The sequence below is a fragment of the Octopus sinensis genome, linkage group LG10, assembly GCF_006345805.1.
Source record: "Octopus sinensis linkage group LG10, ASM634580v1, whole genome shotgun sequence".
Taxonomy (NCBI): Eukaryota; Metazoa; Mollusca; class Cephalopoda; order Octopoda; family Octopodidae; genus Octopus; species Octopus sinensis.
Window position 1 is genome coordinate 55982278 of NC_043006.1, and position 21749 is coordinate 56004026.

Genomic DNA, 21749 nt, shown 5'->3' on the forward strand with positions numbered 1-21749 from the left:
GAGTCATACAGTCTCTCTCTATTATTCTCACCGATAATAGTGTCAAGTACATTGAAGTCATTATGTAGAAGGAATAAATATTCATGTTCTTGTCAGTTGTTTACATGATTACTTAATAGAGTTCAAATATTTATCATCTAAACAGGACAGAAGTAAAAAGGAGATTGAATGCCACACTGTTAAATGGATTATAGAAAATAGGAACCGTTTTAATGTTTTTGTTGTTGTTGTTGTTGTTGTTGTTATTATTTGTGCTGTTGTTTTATCTTCCTCTACTACTACTACTACTACTACTACCTATATTGCCAATCCATTCCTGATAAGGCTTTCCAGTTTTGATAATCTTGTTCACCTTAAAATATGTAATATTACGTTATCTAAAGTGTTGTTTCTTTACTGAAGATAAAAAACGATTTGAAGGAGATTTAGCTGTTATTTCTAGCAACTCCATTGATCACATAAAACCGTCTTCACAGGGCTCAGAAATATTTCAATATGATATAAATATGGAAAGAAATGTGATAGTAGAATAGAATGGAAAACGCCTTATTACCGAAAACTTAGCTGCCGAATTTTCCTGTTTGACAGATATTATAATATTCGCAGATGTTGACTTTACCTTTCGTCCTTTGGGGTCGATAAAATAAGTACCAGTTAAACACTGGAGTCGATGTAATCAACTTCTTACCTCCCACGAACTTACTGGTTTTATACCAAAATTTGAAAGTGATATTTTCTTGAAAAGGGCGGCGAGTTGATAGAATCGTTACCGCATTGGGCTACACACTGAGGTTCAAATTCTGCCGATGTCAACTTTACCTTTCACCCTTTCCCGGTCGATAAAATAAGTGCCAGTTGAACACTGGGCCAAAGTAAGTAACTCAGCCCCTCCCACGAAATTGCTGGCCTAATGCAAAAACTTGAAAACAATATTTTCTGAAAAAAGGCGGCGAGCTGGCAGAATCGTTAGTACACCAAACAAAATGCTTAGCGGTATTTCGCTCGTTCTTACGTTTTGAGTTTAAATTCCGCCGAGGTCGACTTTGTCGATAAAGTAAGTAGTAGTTGAGCACTGGGGTCGATGTAATCGACTTAACTCCTTCTGAAATTGCTGGCCTCTGTGCCAAAATTTGAAACCAATATTTTCAGGAATTTCATTTCTTTATTAGGGAGTGTCAACAACCTCGACCATACAGAAAATTAATGTCAAATGTTATGTTTATGTATTTCTTTTGCAAGATTCCTCATGTGGAATGACGTATTCTTATATCGCAGGGACAGTTACTTTTTCCCCAAATAACCACACGTACTGTATACTCGTTCTTCAAATCTTTCGTAACACATCTTTTAACCGCTTTAGCGACTCCCTATCACACGTATCTCCTCCACTCCTGTTTAGTCTAATCTGGAGTGGGACGGAATGTCGTTGAAGAGGTCACAGGATGTGACAACGATTTCAGGAAAGGACACTAAAATAATAACAATAGTAATAGTTTCAAATTTTGTCACAAGGGCAGTAATTTTGGTAGAGGGGAAGAGTCGATTACATCGACCCCGCTGGTATTCAACTGGTACTTATTTTATCGATCCCGAAAGGATGAAAGGCAAATTCAACCTCGGTGGAATTATAAACGCAGAACGTAGCGATGAGCGAAATACTCCAAAGCATTTCGTGCAACATGCAAACAATTCTGCCATCTCAGCAATGATACAGCTGACGTGAAGATCAAGTACTTGTGGTTATCTGGAAAACAATACAGAAAAATGGACCATCCCGAAATATAATAATGTGTACATCCTTAAATATAATCACGATGGAAAGAATCAATTTTCATGGGAACACTTTAAAAAGTGAAGGTTTGACAATTTTGAACTTGAGATCTTGGAAGTGTCGATAACAATATAGTCAGCAGTCACATGCAAAAATCTTGACAAAGACACGCACGCTCGCAGAAACACACACGCACACACACAGAAATACACACACATACGCACACTCATACACACACACACACACTCACACTCACGCACATACGCACATCTGTATATATAAAGAGAGAAAGGTATAGAGATATAGATAGATAGAGATAGAGAAAGGAGAGAGAGTCGCTACTAGTTACTTTTGAAATTTTTAAACAGTCACTTATTAATAAACTTCGAAAGAAACAATGCTGCTGTTAATAAGAAAGGTTGAAATTAATGCACTCAATATTTTACAGCACTAGCATCAATCCTTCATAGTCAGCCCATGAACTTTTCACCCCATCCTCCTTTGTATATGTTTCCCACCCTCTTTATCTACCTATATCTCCCTTTTTCTCTCTTTCTAGTTTTTCGCCGTATATCATTGCTGCCAATCACACATTTCCTCACTCACACACACACACACACGTTCTCTCTATCCCTCTCTCTCTCCTTTCTCTCTCTCTATTCACCTATATCTCTATACCTTTCTCTCTTTATATATACAGATGTGCGTGCGTGTGTGTGTGTGTGTATTTGTGCGTGTGTGTGTGTGTGTGTGTGTGTGTGTGTGTGTTTCTGCGAGCGTGCGTATCTTTGTCTAGATTTTTGCAAGTGACTGCTGACCATATTGTTGTCGACACTTCCAAGATCTCAAGTTCAAAATTGTCAAACCTTCTCTTTTTAAAGTGTTCCTATGAAAATTGACTCTTTCCATCGTGATTTTATTTAAGGATGTACACATTATTATATAAAGTATAGAAGCCATCTTATCATGGCTAACCACATTGGGGAGGGGATTGCTACAGTAACAACCCCCTCCCCAATGTGGTTAGCCATGATAAGATGGCTTCTATACTTTACATTATCGAGCGATTACTGTTTCAATCTCATTCTGAGATTTAATTATGCTTACTGTTCGTTTTCGACATCAGTGGCAGACGCCATTAGAAAACTTATATCTATTTGCAAAGGAGCCTTCACTTTCATCGCTACCTGGTGTTTTTTGAATTTTTCCTCGGCGTATACCAATATTTTTCTGTTGCTGCAAATCGTTGTGTGAGTTCGTTTCCGTTTGTCTACTCTGTCGTGTTACAAGTAATATCATTGTTGAACTGTTTTTGACCCAGTAATTTTCGCCCTTCGGGGTAGAAAATTTCTGTGTGCTGTTTTGTGTGAACTCTTAACCTGTATAGGTTATTTTTGGAAAAAAAAAAAATTCTCTTGTCATTTGTGACAAGTTTGTGTTGTCTAATATGGAATTAGACTTAAGTTCAAAAAAAGACTTTCCCGAGATGGGAGAAAGTATAACAACTGTTAAACAAAAGGAAACACAGACAAAACCCAGTTTTTCAGACGCCGTAGGTGGCGAAGTCGAAGAAATGGAGGTATCAATGGAAAGATTATTCAAGTTTAGATCGCTGGTGCAAAAAAGTGGTGAAGAAACACGATTGGTACCGCCCCCCGAAACTATACAAGCAATAAAGGAAAAAATGGTCACCTACAGGGTGTACAATATCAAGGAAAAACGAATGACCGACGTGAAAAACGAAATGGTCGAAAAGTGTATGGCTCCAATATGGAGTAAAGTTAGTCATGTCAACCGAGGTGCAAGAAGCGCTACAGTGGAGGCGCATTTTGAAACGGCGGAAGTAGCAAGGCAAATTTCGACACAAACGTTGAAAAACGAGAGTATAATACTGCTACCCTTATATTTAGGATGCAGAACCGCAAAAGTGACCCTAGAAGATATACCAACGGGCTACGACGTGATGTGGGCGGCAACAGCGGTCATTTTTGATGTTGAATCAAAATTGACAATTTTAAGTATGAAGAGAAAAATTGCAAAACACTGGAGAGGCCAGCAGCTGGAGATGATAATCCAGGCGGAAAATGCGACGTTGGAAAGCCTACCAGACAGAGTCTTCGTGGGGGAGGGGCACTCCATACGAGTTTCGGTGGAAGGACGCAGGCCCAGATGTTTTAAGTGCGGGCAAAAGGGCCACGTTCGCTCCGTTTGCACAAAAAAAAATAATGCGGGCAACGCCCCCCCACAAAACGCTGTGAAGAACGCAGAAAGCAGCAAAGTGGAGAAAAAAGTAACGGCTGGCGAAAACAAGGAGGAAAAAATAAACAGGTCGAACTCCAAAAAGGAGGAAGACAAGAACGAAATGCAAAATGAGAAAGGAAAGGATGAGGAAAATAATGCAACAAAAACAAATAAACAAGAAGACATGGAATTTACGAACGTGTCCAACAAAAGGAAAAAATCCATCACCCCTGACTCCCCACCCGTATCAAAAAAAAAAAACAACGCAGACGAACAAATTAAAAATATTCTCCAATCCCACCCCGGCGGTACTACACTTATAGGCCAGCACTTTAACAAACCCCACCCCCCAACTGTAAAAGGGTTTAAACCCAACGAAAAAATTATTGCATACACCACAAAGAACGTGAGAGTAGAAACATGGGTGAAAGCAAGTACGCTGATCAGGTGCTACAAAGCGACCGAGAAGGAAGCGGAGTGGCGATATGGAAGGGTCGGCGAAGAAGGATGGAAAGACAAAACCTTACAAAGCCACGTAAAAGCCGGCTTCATTAAGGATGTCACCCAGGAGGTGACAACTGGGAAATTACCCGTTAGCCCGGCAGCCACACCAACCCAGAGCCCGGTGGCAACGCCGGTGAAACACCCAACAGCAACGGCGAGTGGGGGGGAGACAGGCAGAAAGAATCTGTCAGGCTCCCTCTCGCAACCGTGAGTAAATAATTTTCTTTTTTCTCGATGATTAAGTTAGGTTGTATAAATGTGCGTGGAATGGGATCGAAATGGAAACAGGCTTGTTTTCGTGACGACCTCATTTCACATAGAATCGAAGTAGCTATTGTTACCGAGTCCAAGATGAAGGGACCCCAAGCGTTCTCACCACTTCTCAATGGTTACGAGAAATTTATTTCTCCTAGCCGAGGGGGAGGTGCAGGCGTGGCAGTTCTTTTCAGGAAGAACTTGGACTTACAGGTAAGTACTGTCTTTTTGGACCCAGAAGGTAGGCTGGTTGTCCTAGATGTGACGCACGTGAGTAAGCAGTCCTTCAGGTTGGTGGCTGTCTACGCTCCTAACGGACGTGGGCAGACCGGTTTTTATCGGGAACTGGAGCACTTTCTAGTGACGTCCAAAACGGTAGTCTTGGTAGGGGATTTCAACACCATTCTCGATGCGCGGGTGGATGGTGTAGGCTCGAGCGATAGGAAGGGGAATCCTGGCCTCAAGGCTCTACTAGCGAGCTTTAATCTAGTAGACCGTTTTCGACTGGATGAGCCGAACGTTCCACAGTGGACGTGGAGTAATAACGACGGCTCACTCAGATCGTACATAGATAGAGTATTTGTTAAGGAACGAGATAGGAATAGTGTTAGCTGTCCACAATTCTCTGTTGTGCCTTACACGGATCACAAACTTGTAACGTGTGAGGTACATGTAGATAAATGCCATAGACAAGGTCCCGGGTACTGGAAGATGAACAAGTCTATTTTGACCTGTGAAGCTTTCCGTACCCGGATTAAGGAATTAGTACAGAGGGCATTATGTGGCACCATCATTAATAATAGATGGTGGCTCGCCCTCAAAAGAGCCATCCGTTTGGAGTCCATTAGATTTAGCAAGCAGCTAAGTTTAGATAGGACTAGAATAGAGGGCGAATTAGTTAAGAACTTAGACGAGGCTATGGAATCTGGCTGTGCATCCGGAGTGTTGGCAGCGAGAGCGGTATTGTACCGTCACCTCAACGCCAAGCACGAGGGGTGTAGAGTCAGAGCTAAGTTACGTGCAGGAAAACGAGAAGGTATTAACGTTGCCGGATGGGCCCGTCGTGAGGAGAGTCAGAAGGGCAAAAAGTCCTGTATTATGTCCTTAACTGACGAGCAGGACCGCAAGATCTATGGACAGGAGGAGATGCAGAAGGTCCTTCACCAGCATTTCGCACGGCTGTTTGGGGGCGGTGGCCCGCTCGAGCGTGGGGAGACCTTAAAGGACTTCCTAGCTGGTGGGCCTCGGCTCTCGGCAGGTGAGGCGGAGTGCTGTGAAGGATCGATCTCTCCCGCAGAGGTAAGAGGGGCTATGGCCGAGTGCGCCGGGGAAAAGTCACCGGGATTGGATGGTCTACCCTATGAATTTATTGTTGTATGCCGGACTTGTTCGGGGACATACTGGCAAGCGTCTATGCAAACTGGCAACAGAATGGGAGGATTCCCAGCTCTGTGAGTCGGGGAGTTGTGACGCTGGTCCAGAAAGACCCGAGCAAGGGGGACAGTATTAGTAATTACAGGCCCATAACTCTACTTAATGTAGAGTTTAAGATTTTGGCCAAGGTGTTAGCAAAAAGGTTGACGGCTGTCGTGAAGAAACTTGTCGGGAAGGCACAGACATGTGCAATCCCAGGCAGGTCGATCCAGGATAATCTTCACCTTCTCCGCTACACTATAGATAGGGTCGGGAAATTAGACGGCAAAGGAGGGGCATTGGTCCATTTAGACCAAAGTAAAGCGTTTGATAGGGTGGACCATCGGTACTTGGCGGCGGTTCTCGAAGCGGCTGGGCTGGGCCCTGGCTTCTGCGGGTGGATCTCAGCTATGTACAGCGGCATCAAGTCCACAGTCCAGATAAACGGTTACCTAACGGAGCCGTTTTCGATCAAGCGTTCAGTTCGACAAGGGTGCCCCTTGTCCCCGCTCCTGTATGTTTTGGCTCTTGAGCCATTGCTGCGGAAGCTGGAGAAGTTGGGAGGCAACCCTAATGAAATCGGATGCGGTAAGTCTGTTTCTGCCTATGCGGATGACGTCACCCTCATCGTGTCCAACGGAACACAGCTACCTCGGGTAGTAGGTGCTCTCCATAGATACGAAGCGGTGGCAGGGGCAAAAGTTAACAGGGACAAGTCCATCGGTTTGCGCCTCGGCACCTGGAGGAACAAGCAGATACCGTCCAGTGTTGTTGGACACTGGACGGATGGTCCTGTTAAATTGCTCGGAGTATGGTTTGGTCCAGACTCCCAGACGGAGAAGAATTGGAGCGAGGTAACGAGCAAGGTGGATGCCATAGTACGGAAGTGGTCCGGAAGGCATCTTTCCTTGAAAGGGAGGGCGGAGGTGGCACAGATGTTTATAGCCTCTGTCGTCACCTACCGCCTGACCGTCGTGCCTTGCCCCGATTCGTGGTTAAACAAGTTGGAACGACTTCTTTTCCGCTTTTTGTGGAAAGGAGGAAAGCCACTTGTGAGACGCTCCGTGTGTTGCCAGGAACCGCTAAAGGGTGGACTGGGGATGCCTTGGCTAATGATGCGCAAGCATGCGTTGAGGCTGAGACACCTCTGGTGTTACCTGGAGGATGATAAGGTGTGGAGTTCGCTGGCAGAGGAATTCTTCCCGCGACCGGCCTCTATGGAGGGATTTACACCCGGTCTCATTAAAGGACGTAAACTGACTTCATGGCAGAAGGAGTGCCGACAGGCACTCTGGCTGATCCACAAGATGGGTAAGGCCGGCAGCGGGAATACCACCTCGGTGTTCTATAAAGGGCTGGTAGGAGGAAAAAATGACGACGTCCTAGGAAGGGCTCTGGGGTTCGATGAGGATCAACTCTCCAACCTGTTTAAGAAGACTTTCAGGCCGGGGTATTTGGATAATTACCAAAAATCCCTGACCTGGCAGTGCTATAGGAATGCATTACCTGTTCGCGAGAAGTTATCCAGGCACGGAATGTCAGTGCCACCGACGTGTCCAAGATGTGGGTTGGACGATGAAACCGTTCAACACGCTTTTGTACAATGTCGGGAGCTGTCAGGCTTGATAAGTTACGTGGAACACGTGTTGTCGCATCTGGGACGAGTACAGCTGTCGGCTGGATCTATGATTAAGATGATACCGCCAACTGGACTCTCAAAGGAAGGTAAGGCTTGTTTTTACTGTACGGTGGCAGTATTGAAAGAGTGTGTATGGAGAACTAGAGTGGAAGGTCTAGTGAAAGGGTCCTTTATCTCTGGCCCCGGTTTGTTAAAATACTTCGGATATCATCTGAAGAGCAAGATGGGGTTGGAGAAGAGGAGCCTGCCACAGAAAGAGTATATGGAACGTTGGAAGGATGTGATGAGAAAGGTGGGTGAGAGTAACCCAGCTTAATCATCGAGGAAAGGAAAAATCGCTGCTGGGATTTATAGGCTGCCGGGTTCAAAATTGAAACTGGTACCTCCCATTACCTTTCACTGTACATAACTGTTTAAAATAAAGAATTAATAATAAAAAAAACAGAAATGAAAAGAAAACATACGCACTAAAAGTTCTCGTGATAAAGGCAAAAGTAAGCCAAGGTTTCGTTTCAAGGCAAAGTAAGCCAAGTTTTCGTTCAAGTGACATAAAATTTTAATTTTGTAATTTTTAAAATTTCATTCGAACTCGCATAGCATTTTTGTAACTGTTTTGTCCTGTAATGTATCTATTCTATGTTAGATCTATTGATCATAATAAAGAAAATTTCATCGCTACCTGGTGGTTACCGCCCGTTGACGAGGGACAACCATCCCGAAACTGGTTCGAGCGTATCACTCAGGCTTGCGAGGAAGGGATGGCCTCCCTTTGCAAATACTCCAAAGACACAGATATTGTGTTTAGAGCCAGCTAGAGACGAAGATCTCTTGGGGCTATAAAGCTACAGTAACAACTCCCTCCCCAATGTGGTTAGACATGATAAGATGGCTTCTATACTTTACATTATCGAGCGATTACTGTTTCAATCTCATTCTGAGATTTAATTATGCTCACATTATTATATTTCTCTTGAAAATGGAGAAATTTTCGTGAATCAAATATCTGCAGAAAAAAGATCTTAGCCCCCAAGGACATTCATACTAACATGGTTTCTACAATAGAGGATGAGGCTCCAGCTTTATTAACAGCGGCAAAGTGGACAGCTGAATTTAGAAGGGGGAAAAAGAGTCTTGAAGATAACCCGAGGTCTAGACGTCCTGTGATTGCAATCATCGAGGAAAATATTGATCGTCTTCACCGCATGGTAGTCGATGGCAGGCGACTGACTATGAACCAGATAACCAATGCTATTAGCATATTTCGCCACAGAGTTGAGAATATTCTACACAATGAACTTGGCATGACGAAGATTCTACTCAATGTGTTCTGATACCTGATCGAAAGTGCACCAGACTAATCACATCACAGGAAAATGAGACATTATTTAGGGCATTATTTAGTTTCTCTGTACATATCGTAGCTCAGGATGACACTGTTGAGCTCCGAAGAAGGCGAAGGTCGTTCGTTACATCTGCAAGGAATGTGGCGGTTTCAATTTTTTCCGATGCAAAAGGCATTGTATTTATTGACTATCTTCAGAAGTGCCACAGCATAAGGTGTGAGTACTGTACCAATTTGATGAGGCACTTACAAAAGGCTGTCAAGAGCCAACGCCCAGGAAAACTGTCGAAAGGGGTCATGTTTCAGAAGGACAATGTCTTAGCACACAGATTCTTGGTTTCAATTGCTTTTGTCGTAATTGTAACTTGGACCTGGTTGATCACTCACTCTATCCTCCTTATTTGGTCCCATCTCACTATCATCTGTTCCTCAACATGATAAAGCATCTGGTTGGAAACCAATATTGGAGTGACGATGACGTGATATCTGATGTTGATGACTCTTTGACCAACTGGACGAAAGCTTCTTCACATACATACACACACACACACATACACACACACACACGTATATATGAATATATATTCGTATATATTGTATATATATATATACCTATGTATATTTATACACACGCACACACACACGCACTCACACACACACAGAGAAAGACAGATGAAAAAGATTTTTTTTTAATTCAAAAATTATTATTAATGATTTTTAAAAAGTCGTTTGTGCACGCAAATGTACAGACTTGATGCAAGAAAGGTTTTGTGTTGGCGCTTTTAAATGTATTCAGCTTTTTGAAACACGTGCGTGTGCGCCGCGCACAGACACATTCATTTATATATTGCAGTACACTCCCTTAATCATCTCTCAACAGGAGATCATAACTAGTTCCAACATTGCCGCTGCACCCAACGATAAAGTTATCAGGTTTATACCAGTCACGTCTTTTCCCTTTGTCATCCTTGCTTCCGTCCCATCAAACCAAATCCAGCCCACTATTTAGTTTTACAGCTCACTAAATTTGTGTTCTTTTCTCTTTGCCTATGGCATTTCTAACATTCACCTGCTAAATCCATGATGAGGCATTTTACCAGTCTCTCTCTAGTTTTCGGATATCTGATTTGATGCCCTTCTAAAAGATATCTGCCAGCCAGGTAGGACATTGTTAATTTGTATACAAATCCGCAACGTTCCACCAAATCTGATGTGTATACCATTCACTCTCATTCTCTTACTCATAGAACTCATTAAGTCCTTTGTAGCATTTCCTTACATCTTCCTGTTCTGCATTGCGCACAAATGACAACCAAGCTATTCCATAAGGACAGCTTATTACCTTATAGTTGATTTAAGGCTTGTACACGCTTTCCAGTTCACAAATCGCTCATCTGCTCTCTGTCCTAAGTTAAATACCAACCAGGTTGTATATAACGAATCTTACTACATACTCGCAGAAGCCCACGTCCACTGTTGCGTACACCGCGCATTGCCTTTCTCGTGCCACACGCGAATCACTAAGTCATTGGTTTGTTACGTACTTCCTTTCATATACTTAGTCCATATTGCAATCAACAATCACAAGTTTTCTGTGGAATCAGACCCTTCATTTCAGGCTTGGGAACACTAGCACGTAGTTCAAATTCACTAGCATCTTCCAGTCATTAGCACCATTCAGAACTCAGGCTCAGCCTTCTTTTGGTAAACCGCTTCTGTTGTTTACCAAACAATGCGTGTGAGCATGTATGAGGATAGAGTAGAGATGGGGTGGGGAGAGAAAATTTGCGAGAGAAAACGGCTTGTTTATAGAGAATGAATGTATTTGTAAGGAGTGGAACAAATCTGAGAAGAGAGGAATAGAAAAAAAAAAAACAATGGAAAAAGAAAAATGTTATTTTAGAGAAAAGGTGACGGACAATTCAAATAAAGAAGAAAGAGTCAGAGCGGTAAAGATCGTCAGTGACGTATCACTTGAAAGAAACCGCTTCTGTTGTTTACCAAACAATGCGTGTGAGCATGTATGAGGATAGAGTAGAGATGGGGTGGGGAGAGAAAATTTGCGAGAGAAAACGGCTTGTTTATAGAGAATGAATGTATTTGTAAGGAGTGGAACAAATCTGAGAAGAGAGGAATAGAAAAAAAAAAAACAATGGAAAAAGAAAAATGTTGATTTTAGAGAAAAGGTGACGGACAAATGGAGAAGGTAAATAAAGTGTGTAAGAAAGAGTTCAAAGAGCGGTAAAGATCGTCAGTGACGTATCACTTGAAAGAGAGGAAGGGAAAGAGAAAGAAGAGAGGAAAAGAAAAACTACGACTGGAAAGAGAGAGAGAGAGAGAGAGAGAGAGAGAGAGAGAGAGAGAGAGTGAGAGAGGGGCAGCGAAAAAGTAAAGATAGAGAGGAGTAAAGTTTTTAAGCACGCACACAGACACATATATATGTGTGTTTTTGTGTGAATGCATGTGTGTGTGTGTGTGTGTGTGTGTGTGTGTGTGTGTGTGTGTGTGTGTGTGTGTGTGTGTATTACGGTCTGAACCAGACTATCGGATATTGTTATACATTGCTAGTCACAATGCACTTCGTATTGTTTTAACTTTCGAAACACGCCATCCCGCTGGCCCAGCGAGCAGGCCAACTTTACCCTTGAGCAGAAGGCTATTCAATTTCAGGACTACCCACTTACAGCTGAGTGGGCTGGAGCAATCTGAAATGAAGTGTTTTGCCCAAGAATATAATATATGATATAATATGATATAATATAGCGCAATACATTACATTATAATATGATGTATAACAAAATATATAATGTATAATGATATAAAGTATGTGTGTGTGTGTGTGTGTGTGCACGCGCGTGTATGTAAGGCGGTAAACTGGCAGAATCGTTACCGCGCTGGACAAAACACTTAGTGGCATTTCTTTCAACTTTACGTTCTGAATTCAAATGCCGTCGACTTCGCTTGCTTTGCATTCTTTCGTTGTCAATGAAATAAATACTAGTTGAGTACAAAGGTCGTTATATCGACTTACTACCTCCCCTTATATTGCTGGTCTTGCACCAGAAATTGGAAACAATATGTGTGTGTGTGTATGAGTGTATGTGTTTGTGTCTGTATTGTGTGTGTGTGTGTGTGTGTGTGTGTGTGTGTGGTGAATGTAAGTGATAACTTTAGTGACTCACTAATAGGGATTGAAGGAAAGATAATCCAATAGCGATTTACCAACAGAAGTGGTTTACCAAAAGAAGGCTAAGCCAGTGTTCTGAATGGTGCTAATGACTGGAAGATGCTAGTGAATTTCAACCTGGTAACTTTTTCTTGGGGAGCAGTGGGAATGTTGGAACTAGTTATGATCTCCTGTTGAGAGATGATTAAGGGAGTGTACTGCAATATATAAATGAATGTGTCTGTGCGGCGCACACGCACGTGTTTTCGTGCATGTGATTCAAAAAGCTGAATACATTTAAGAGCGCCAACACAAAACCTTTCTTGCATCAAGTCTGTACATTTGCGTGCACAAACGGCTTCTTAAAAATCATTAATAATGATATATTCTCTGTATGTGTGTATTTTGTGTGTGTGTGTGTGTGTGTGTGTGTGTGTGTGTGTGAGCAAACGAAAGTCGGCTGAGAAATTCATCGGCTGACGAAGACGCTCTCACAAAACGTGACCAAAGGAAGTGAACACGATCAATATTTTCCTCGATGATTGCAATCACAGGACGTGTAGACCTCGGATCATCTTCAAGACTCTTTTCCCCCCTTCTAAATTCAGCTGCCCACTTTGCCGCTGTTAATAAAGCTGGAGCGTCATCCTCTATTGTAGAAACCATGTTAGCATGAATGTCCTTGGGGGCTAAAACCTTTTTCGGCAGATATCTGACGTACGAAATATCTTCCATTTCAAGATTTAATATAAGGTGTACGAGGGGCGTTCAATAAGTAATGCCTCTGACCCACTTGCAGTTGTTTGTATGTGCAATTACCTATATCTCTATAGATTAAGTGGCAAGTTACAGCTCTGAATTAATTGTGGTTTCTGATTTACAGGTGTTTGAACTGATCAAGTGTGAAACGGAGCCTGTTGAGTGTCGAGCATGATGCGTCAGTTTTTGTATTTGAAAGGACGCACCACCACGGGAGACGTTTGATGAAATAAAGTAACTTATGGTGATGATGCTCCATCATATGACGACCGGGTCTGTGGAAACTATCATTCATGACCATTTGCATATGCAAAAGTGTCTGCCATGGATTCCCAGGCTGCTCACACTTTCCAGAAGCAAGAACGCGTCGATAGCGTGAGGATGAATTTGAAGATGTGCCAAGAAGATGAGTCAAAATTTTCAAAAGATTGATTACACAGGATGAAACCTGGGTCCATCACTATGATCCAGAGACCAAAGCCCAGTCAATGCCCAGTCAATGCATGGAAGGCGCCGTGACTCACCTCCTCCAAAGAAGGCAAGGGTGCAGCCCTCCGCTGGCAAGGTCATGCTGACAGTCTTCTGGGACCAGGACGGAGTAGTGATGACAGATTTCTTGGCAAAGGGTGCCACAATTCCAGGAGTATATTAGCTTCACTTTGAGGAAATTAAGAGAAGCTATCAAAATCAAGAGGCGGGCAAGATCAGAAAAGGCATCCCTCTCCTGCAGGACAACGCTCCGGTCCACAACTCGCGTGACGCCAGATCAGAAGCACAGGCGTGCGGCTATGAACTCATCCCCCATCTCCTGACCTGCACCCTCTGATTTTCACCTCTTCCCAGCCATGAAGTTGTTTTTGAAAGGAAAGCGTTTCCCAGATGATGCAGCCTTGATTTCTGAAGTCACGTCGTGGTTGGAGGACCAAGCTGGGGTCTTCTACAAAAACGGTCTTCAGAGCTGCATCAAACGATGGAAGAAATGCGTAACTCTGGGTGGTTCCTATGTAGAAAAAGACTAATAACTGTGCCAAGTTTCGTTGCTCTACTGCTATGGGAAGTGGGTCAGGGGCATTACTTATTCAACGCCCCTCGTACATCCTTAAATAAAATCACGATGGAAAGAATCAGTTTTCATGGGAACACTTTAAAAAGAGGGTTGACAATTTTGAACTTGAGATCTTGGAAGTGTTGATAACAAAATGGTCAGCAGTCACTTGCAAAAATCTAGACAAAGACACGCACGCACGCAGAAACACGCACACACACACACACACACACGCACACACACACACACACAGACTCACACACACACATACACACACATACACACACACAGACTCACACACACACACACACTCACACATACGCACACACGCACATCTGTATACATAAAGAGAGAAAGGTATAGAGATATAGATAGATAGAGATGGAAAAAGGAGAGAGAGAGGGGAGAGAGAACGTGTGTGTGTGTGTGTGAGTAAGGAAATATTTGATTGGCAGCAATGATATACAGCGAAAAACTAGAAAGAGAGAAAAGGGAGATATACAAAGGAGGATGGGGTGAAAAGTTCATGGGCTGACTATGAAGGATTGATGCTAGTGCTGTGAAATATTGAGTGCATTAATTTCAAACTTTCTTATTAACAGCAGCATTGTTTCTTTCGAAGTTTATTAATAAGTGACTGTTTAAAAATTTCAAAAGTAACTAGTAGCGATTCTCTCTCCTTTCTTCATCTCTATCTATCTATATCTCTATACTTTTCTCTCTTTATATACACAGATATGCGTATGTGCGTTAGTGTGAGTGTGTGTGTGTGTGTATGTGTGTGCGTGTGTGTGTGTATTTGTGCGTGTGTGTGTGTGTGTGTGTGTGTCTGTGTGTTTCTGCGATCGTGCGTGTCTTTGTCTAGATTTTACCAAGTGACTACTGACCATATTGCTATCGACACTTCCAAGATCTCAAGTTCAAAATTGTCAAACTTCTTTTTAAATTGTTCCCATGAAAATTGATTCTTTCCATCGTGATTATATTTAAGGATGTACACATTATTATATTAAATCTTGAAAATGGAAAATATTTCGTACATCAAATATCTGCCGTAAAAGGTCTTAGCCCCCAAGGACATTCATACTAACATGGTTGCTACAATAGAGGATGACGCTCTATTTGGGAAAAAAAAATGACTGTCCCGCGATATAAGAATACCTGCTTCAATACGTCATTCCACATCAGGAATCTTGCAAAACAAATACATAAACATAACATTTGACATTAATTTTCTGTAGGGTTGAGGTTGTTGACACTCCGTAATAAAGAAATGAAATTCCTGAAAATATTGGTTTCAAATTTTGGCACAGAGGCCAGCAATTTCAGAAGGAGTTAAGTCGATTACATCGACCCCAGTGCTCAATTACTAGTTACTTTATTGACAAAGTCGACCTCGGCGGAATTTAAACTCAAAACGTAAGAACGAGCGAAATACCGCTAAGCATTTTGTTTGGTGTACTAACGATTCTGCCAGCTCGCCGCCTTTTTCCAGAAAATATTGTTTTCAAGTTTTTGCATTAGGCCAGCAATTTCGTGGGAGGAGCTGAGTTACTTACTTTGGCCCAGTGTTCAACTGGCACTTATTTTATCGACCGTGAAAGGATGAAAGGTAAAGTTGACCTCGGCGGAATTTGAACCTCTGAGTGTAGACCGATGCGGTAACGATTCTACCAACTCGCCGCCCATTTCAAGACAATATCATTTTCAAATTTTGGTACAAAACCAGTAAGTTCGTGAGAGGTAAGAAGTCGATTACATCGACTCCAGTGTTTAACTGGTACTTATTTTATCGATCCCAAAGGACGAAAGATAAAGTCAACCTCTGCGAATATTAAAATATCTGTCAAACAGGAAAATATTGACAACTAGGTTTTCAGTAATAAGGCGTTTTCCGTTCTATTCTACTCGCACATTTCTTTCCATAGTTATATCATATTGAAATATTTCTGAGCCCTGTGAAGACGGTTTTATGTGATTAATGGAGTTGCTAGAAATAACAGCTAAATCTCCTTCAAATCATTTTTCATCTTCAGTAAGAAACAACACTTTAGATAACGTAATATTACATATTTTAAGGTGAACGGGTTTGTCAAAACCGGAATGCTTAATCAGGAATGGATTGGCAATATAGATAGATAGATAGATAGATAGATAGATAGATAGATAGATAGTAGTAGTAGTAGTAGTAGTAGTAGTAGTAGTAGTAGTAGTAGTAGTAGGGGAAGATAAAACAACAGCACAAATAATAATAACAACAACAACAACAACAAAAACATTAAAACGGTTCCTATTTTCTATAATCCATTTAACAGTGTGACATTCAATCTCCTTTTTACTTCTCTCCTGTTTAGATGATAAATATTTGAACTCTATTAAGTAAACATGTAAACAACTGACAAGAAAATGAATATTTATTCCTTCTACATAATGACTTCAATGTACTTGACACTATTATCGGTGAGAATAATAGAGAGAGACTGTATGACTCTAAATCTTTCTATTGACACATTTTCGTTAAAATATAAATAAAAGAATTTACCTCACCCACATTCTCTATTCTATTTATTTCTCTGGAGGGTATATCCTACGAAAAGAGCAACTCTGTGGTGAGAAGTTTGCTTCCAAAACCAAATGGTTCTGGATTCAGTCCCACTGTGTGGCACCTTAGAGTGTCTTCAGCAGTTACCCCGCGCCGACCAAATCCTTTTTTATGTACATGTATGGGTCTGTGTGTGTGTGTGTGTGTGTGTGTGTGTGTGTGTGTGTGTGTGTGTGTGTGTGTGTGTGTTTGAAACACGAAATTCATCACAATATATTTCAAGAAAACGGAAATTTTATTTATCAAATTAAGTACCATTACATTCAACACATTTTTGCCAACAAGTTATAACTTTGTTTATTCTGGTAACATAAAAATTTGCAGTTCTGGAGTTGTCTAACTCTTTGAACGCAATTTCAGCATCGGTTTGATTTTTGAACTCCTCTCGCAGGAAACCATCAAGGTGCTTGAAATATTGGAACTTGGTAGTAGATAAGTCTCGGCAATAAGCTGGTTGGAGAATAACTACTACTACTACTACTACTACTACTACTACTACTACTACTACTACCACTAGTACTACTACTACTACTACTACTACTACTACTACTACTAATAATAATAATAATAATAATAATAATAATATTAATAATAATAATAATTATAATAATAATAGTAATAATAATAATAATAATAATTATAATTATAATAATTATAATAATAATACTGAAAACCTGGGTGGTACGGGCTCCATCAGCAGGACTAATATAGAAATGCTAACCTCCTAGTGCATTTTTTGCCTACACAGTTACGCCTGCACTTGCACTCCCTTTGTGTATTCACTCAAGAGATGAGTGATACTTTCGTCTCCTTTCCTGCAGACTCTACATTTGCTGTCCGGTTGAGTCTTGTCGATCTTTGCCTGTATCAGGTTTATTTTATGGGTTTGTTTCTGGGTGGCTATAATTAGCGTTTCGCTTTCTCGTTTCAAGTTTCCGTCTGTCAAACATAGCCAGAGAGTCCAGTGTGTGTGTGTGGAGAGAGAGAGAGAGAGAGAGTGTGTGTGTGTGTGTGTGTGAGAGTGAGTGAGAGAGAGGGAGCTAATTGATTTAATATATTGTTAACAACACTCTATCATTTACGATGATGAGTGTTCCAGTTGATCTGACCAATTTCAGAGAGTCTACACCCGACATTAACGTGCAAATGACTGTGCACTGCACAGACACTCGTACGTTTGTCGTAGTCCTGAAAGGGATTCAACGTGACACAATATGACAAGGCTAGTCCTTTGAAATACAGGAACAACTCATTTTTGAAAAACAGGTGCAACTCATTTTTTGCCTGCTGAAAACACAAAAGATAACAAAATGATTTTATTAATTCGATAATACAGCAATGTCAATATAGAGTGATGTGATTAGCTGAGTATTTAAGCAAAAAAGTTCCAAAACAATATCAAAGAGAAAGAAATTGATGTGAGATAGGTCAGAATTCTTCCCTGGAAAGTCCAGATATTTTGTGATCCGCTTGTTGGTCCTGAAAAACAGAATCGAATAAAATAATCGTTCGTTAACGAGTTGTATCTTATTGCAATGGTACGAGGTATATGTATGTTATGTTGTAAGTATAGTCTATGACAGACATACATTTGTGTGTGTGTGTGTGTTTGTCTGTGTCTGTGTCAGTATGTCTGTGTGTGTTTGTGTATGTGTTTGTGTATGTGTGTGTGAAAAAGAGAGAGAGATGTGGGGAGTGCACATTGTAAGTTTAGCCAAATTCAGTGTTACTTTCCACTAAATCCCACCAAGAATTATATTAGAAAGCATACAAAACACACAAAAAAATCAGTATTGTCACGGATAGATTTCTCTTTGATCAAAGGTATGGTAGATGAATACTAGGCAACGATAAAATACCAATGAGGATGTAATTTTTCGTAATATTAACATCAAATTTAAATGTTTACATCTACGCGTGGTTATGACATGTGTGAACCCCAACTGGCATAAAATGCTTTAGGTCAAGATATATATATACACACACACACACACACACATATATATATATATATATATATATATATATATATATATATATATATATACCGGGTTGTAATTAATCTGTATATTTTGTATATTTTCATTTGTCTTGCTCGCTTACGTTCTGGCGTTTGCTAAATTTTCTTGAGACCATTCCTTTCTTAGTGGTCAGACCATAGGGGATCGCCTTCAAGTATAATGGATGTCTACTTAGTGGTCATCCCCCTTATATGTATGTAATATAATTTTCTGAATCTTCAGATTTTTCTATATCTTAGACCACTGGTTTTAAATTGATATTAATCAAATCAATATTCAATTTTTCACGCTTATTATTTTAAATTTAAATTTAAATAACTATGCTCTCAAATCGCAAAATTTCACTGCAGAGAATTATTTTCTGCAGAAATATTTCCGGTATTTTGGCGCTCCAAAACGAAGACTTTTCAAATATAACCCGAAATCTAATTGGTAGAACTATATACATGTTCAATTTCATGCGGACGTCTCGTGTGTAGTTTCTACAAATTATATTTTGCTATGACGATCACACTGACGAGTTGCGGGCGTCTACGTAAGTGGTAATAACGAAACTGGGTTTGTGAATAATCTGCATATTTTGTATCTTTGCATTTGTCTTGCTCGCTTACGTTCTGGTGTTTGCTAAATTTTCTTGAGAACATTCCTTTCTAAGTGGTAAGACCTACGGGGTCGACTTCTAGCATAATGGATGTCCACTTTGTGTTCATCCCTCTTATATGTATGTAACACACACACACACACACACACACACACACACATATATATATATATAGATAGATAGATAGATAGATAGATAGATATAGAAAGATAGGTAGATATAGAAAGATAGATAGATACATACATACATACATACATACACTCATATATATATATATATATATATATATATGCTTAGATACATATATATGTATGTATGTATGTATGTATGTATGCAATAAGGTCTGCAAATTAAATGGAGGCTTCAAAAGACATTCTAAGATCCACAAAGATCAGAACAGCTGTTCTTGGTGGTCCAAATCAGATATGCTATCTATGTGGGAGTCTTTCGAAAACGTTGTCAGATTTAAAAAACCACATTAGACGCCATGATAGTTTTGAGGTGTAGGTACAAGAAGTGGTCAGATTCTGCATAAGGAGTTGACAATCACCATATATATATATATATATATATATATATATATATATATATATATATATGTATGTATGTATGTATGTATGTATGTATGTATGTATGTATATATATATATATATATATACATATATATATATATATATATATATATATATATATATATATATATATATATATATATATATATATATATATATATATCGTAGCTTAAAAAGATCTCTCTTTTAAGATAGATCCTTCATTAGGCCTTGGAACCAAAAATGACACTTCTTGCATTGAGTATATATTAAATTTTATTAAACTTCAACAATATTTTTCAAGCAGTGAGCAATTTTCATCAAAACATTGATACAATTTCTCGACTTGGAACTTATACCACCACCACTACTACATCTGCCATACATGCACCATGCAGATTTCTGATGCCACCACAGCCAATACCTTTGACTTCGCTGCCTTCCCTTTCATCCTCACCAGTCTTTCACATCGCTTACTCTCACTTCATCCCTCATTCCCTCGGCTATGAGGAAGATAGTTAAATGTAGTTATAATAGAATAATATAATAGTATCAGATACGGATATACAGAGAAGCAAGAATATATTTAAAGAATATTACCTTAAAAGGAATAGACAGGCCACATTTAATATAACATAAATCTCTAAAACTTTAACACTAGAGAAAAAATCCAGTTATAGCTAAATTTCAGAGTATCTTGTTATCATTTCCCCTTGAATTCAACCTATCAAATATTATTAGTCTTTGAGAATTTTACAGAGTAGTTTATTTTATTTTTGTTATTCCCATAATACTTAGCGTACGACAGAGGGAACAGCCATTGGCACAGGAACTAGGAGTAAATATGTAGATAAGTATTCTTCCTTTGTTAATTTTGTTTACTCGATTCATTTACTACAATTCAATAAATTTATAACGTATATAGAGTTTTTTACTTTTTAAATATTATTCACTTACGTTCGACATAAAAATAGTAATTTATACTTGTATAGTTAGGGGTAAATCTTACAATAAATGATTAATTCTAGTAATGTTTATATAGACAGGCGGTGGAATCTGATGTGCTTATAAAATAGTCGATGAGGTTTTCTTTATGTTTAGCAGTTTCTATATACTCTTTACTCTTTACTCTTCTACTTGTTTCAGTCATTTGACTGCGGCCATGCTGGAGCACCGCCTTTAGTCGAGCAACTCGACCCCGGGACTTATTCTTTGTAAGCCCAGTACTTATTCTATCGGTCTCTTTTGCCGAACCGCTAAGTGACGGGGACATAAACAAACCAGCATCGGTTGTCAAGCAATGCTAGGGGGACAAACACAGACACACACGCACACACACACACACACACACACACACACACACACACACACACACACACACACACATATATATATATCGGTATTGTATTTTTAGGTGTTTAATTTTATTAATTTTTATCATTTTTTTAAGTTCAAAATTTTATAAAATTCGTAAGTTATATATATTTTTATCATATTTTTTTCATATTCTTATTTTTTCTTGAATATATCTTAGAATATGTAGTTTTAAGTTTGATCCGTTAATAATAATAACAATAAGAAAATAGCCTAAGGACGCACTGGTGGATTTATGGATTAGGTATAGCCTGGTTAAACAAATCACCAGCGCAGAAACACGTGTAGCATTGATTAAAATTATCATCTTTCCACACTGACTAATAACAGGCAAGGTCTATAATTTTTTCAAATATTTTTTTAATAATTTTTAAAATTAATTTTATTGTACTTTATAGTAGGCTTTAAAATGCGTATATTATGATATTATTGTGTAATATATTATTATATTGGATATAACTTTCT

General features: G+C 39.8%; 2 protein-coding genes across 2 annotated transcripts in view; one reads left to right on the top strand and one right to left on the bottom strand.

Annotated features, from left to right (window-relative positions):
- The first annotated feature begins 2944 nt into the window (after positions 1-2944).
- LOC115216432 overlaps positions 2945-21749 on the top strand; it is a 23980-nt gene continuing 5175 nt past the window's right edge. The window contains exon 1 of the mRNA XM_029785764.1: positions 2945-4723. Within this exon, the coding sequence (XP_029641624.1) occupies positions 3219-4723 (1505 nt within the window). The 5' untranslated portion in view covers positions 2945-3218. The remainder of the gene's footprint in view (positions 4724-21749) is intronic.
- Positions 18036-21749, bottom strand: part of LOC115216431 (acetylcholinesterase-like) — a 12164-nt gene continuing 8450 nt past the window's right edge. Inside the window, exon 3 of the mRNA XM_029785763.2 lies at positions 18036-18216. Coding sequence (XP_029641623.1) covers positions 18110-18216 — 107 coding nt within the window. The 3' untranslated portion in view covers positions 18036-18109. The remainder of the gene's footprint in view (positions 18217-21749) is intronic.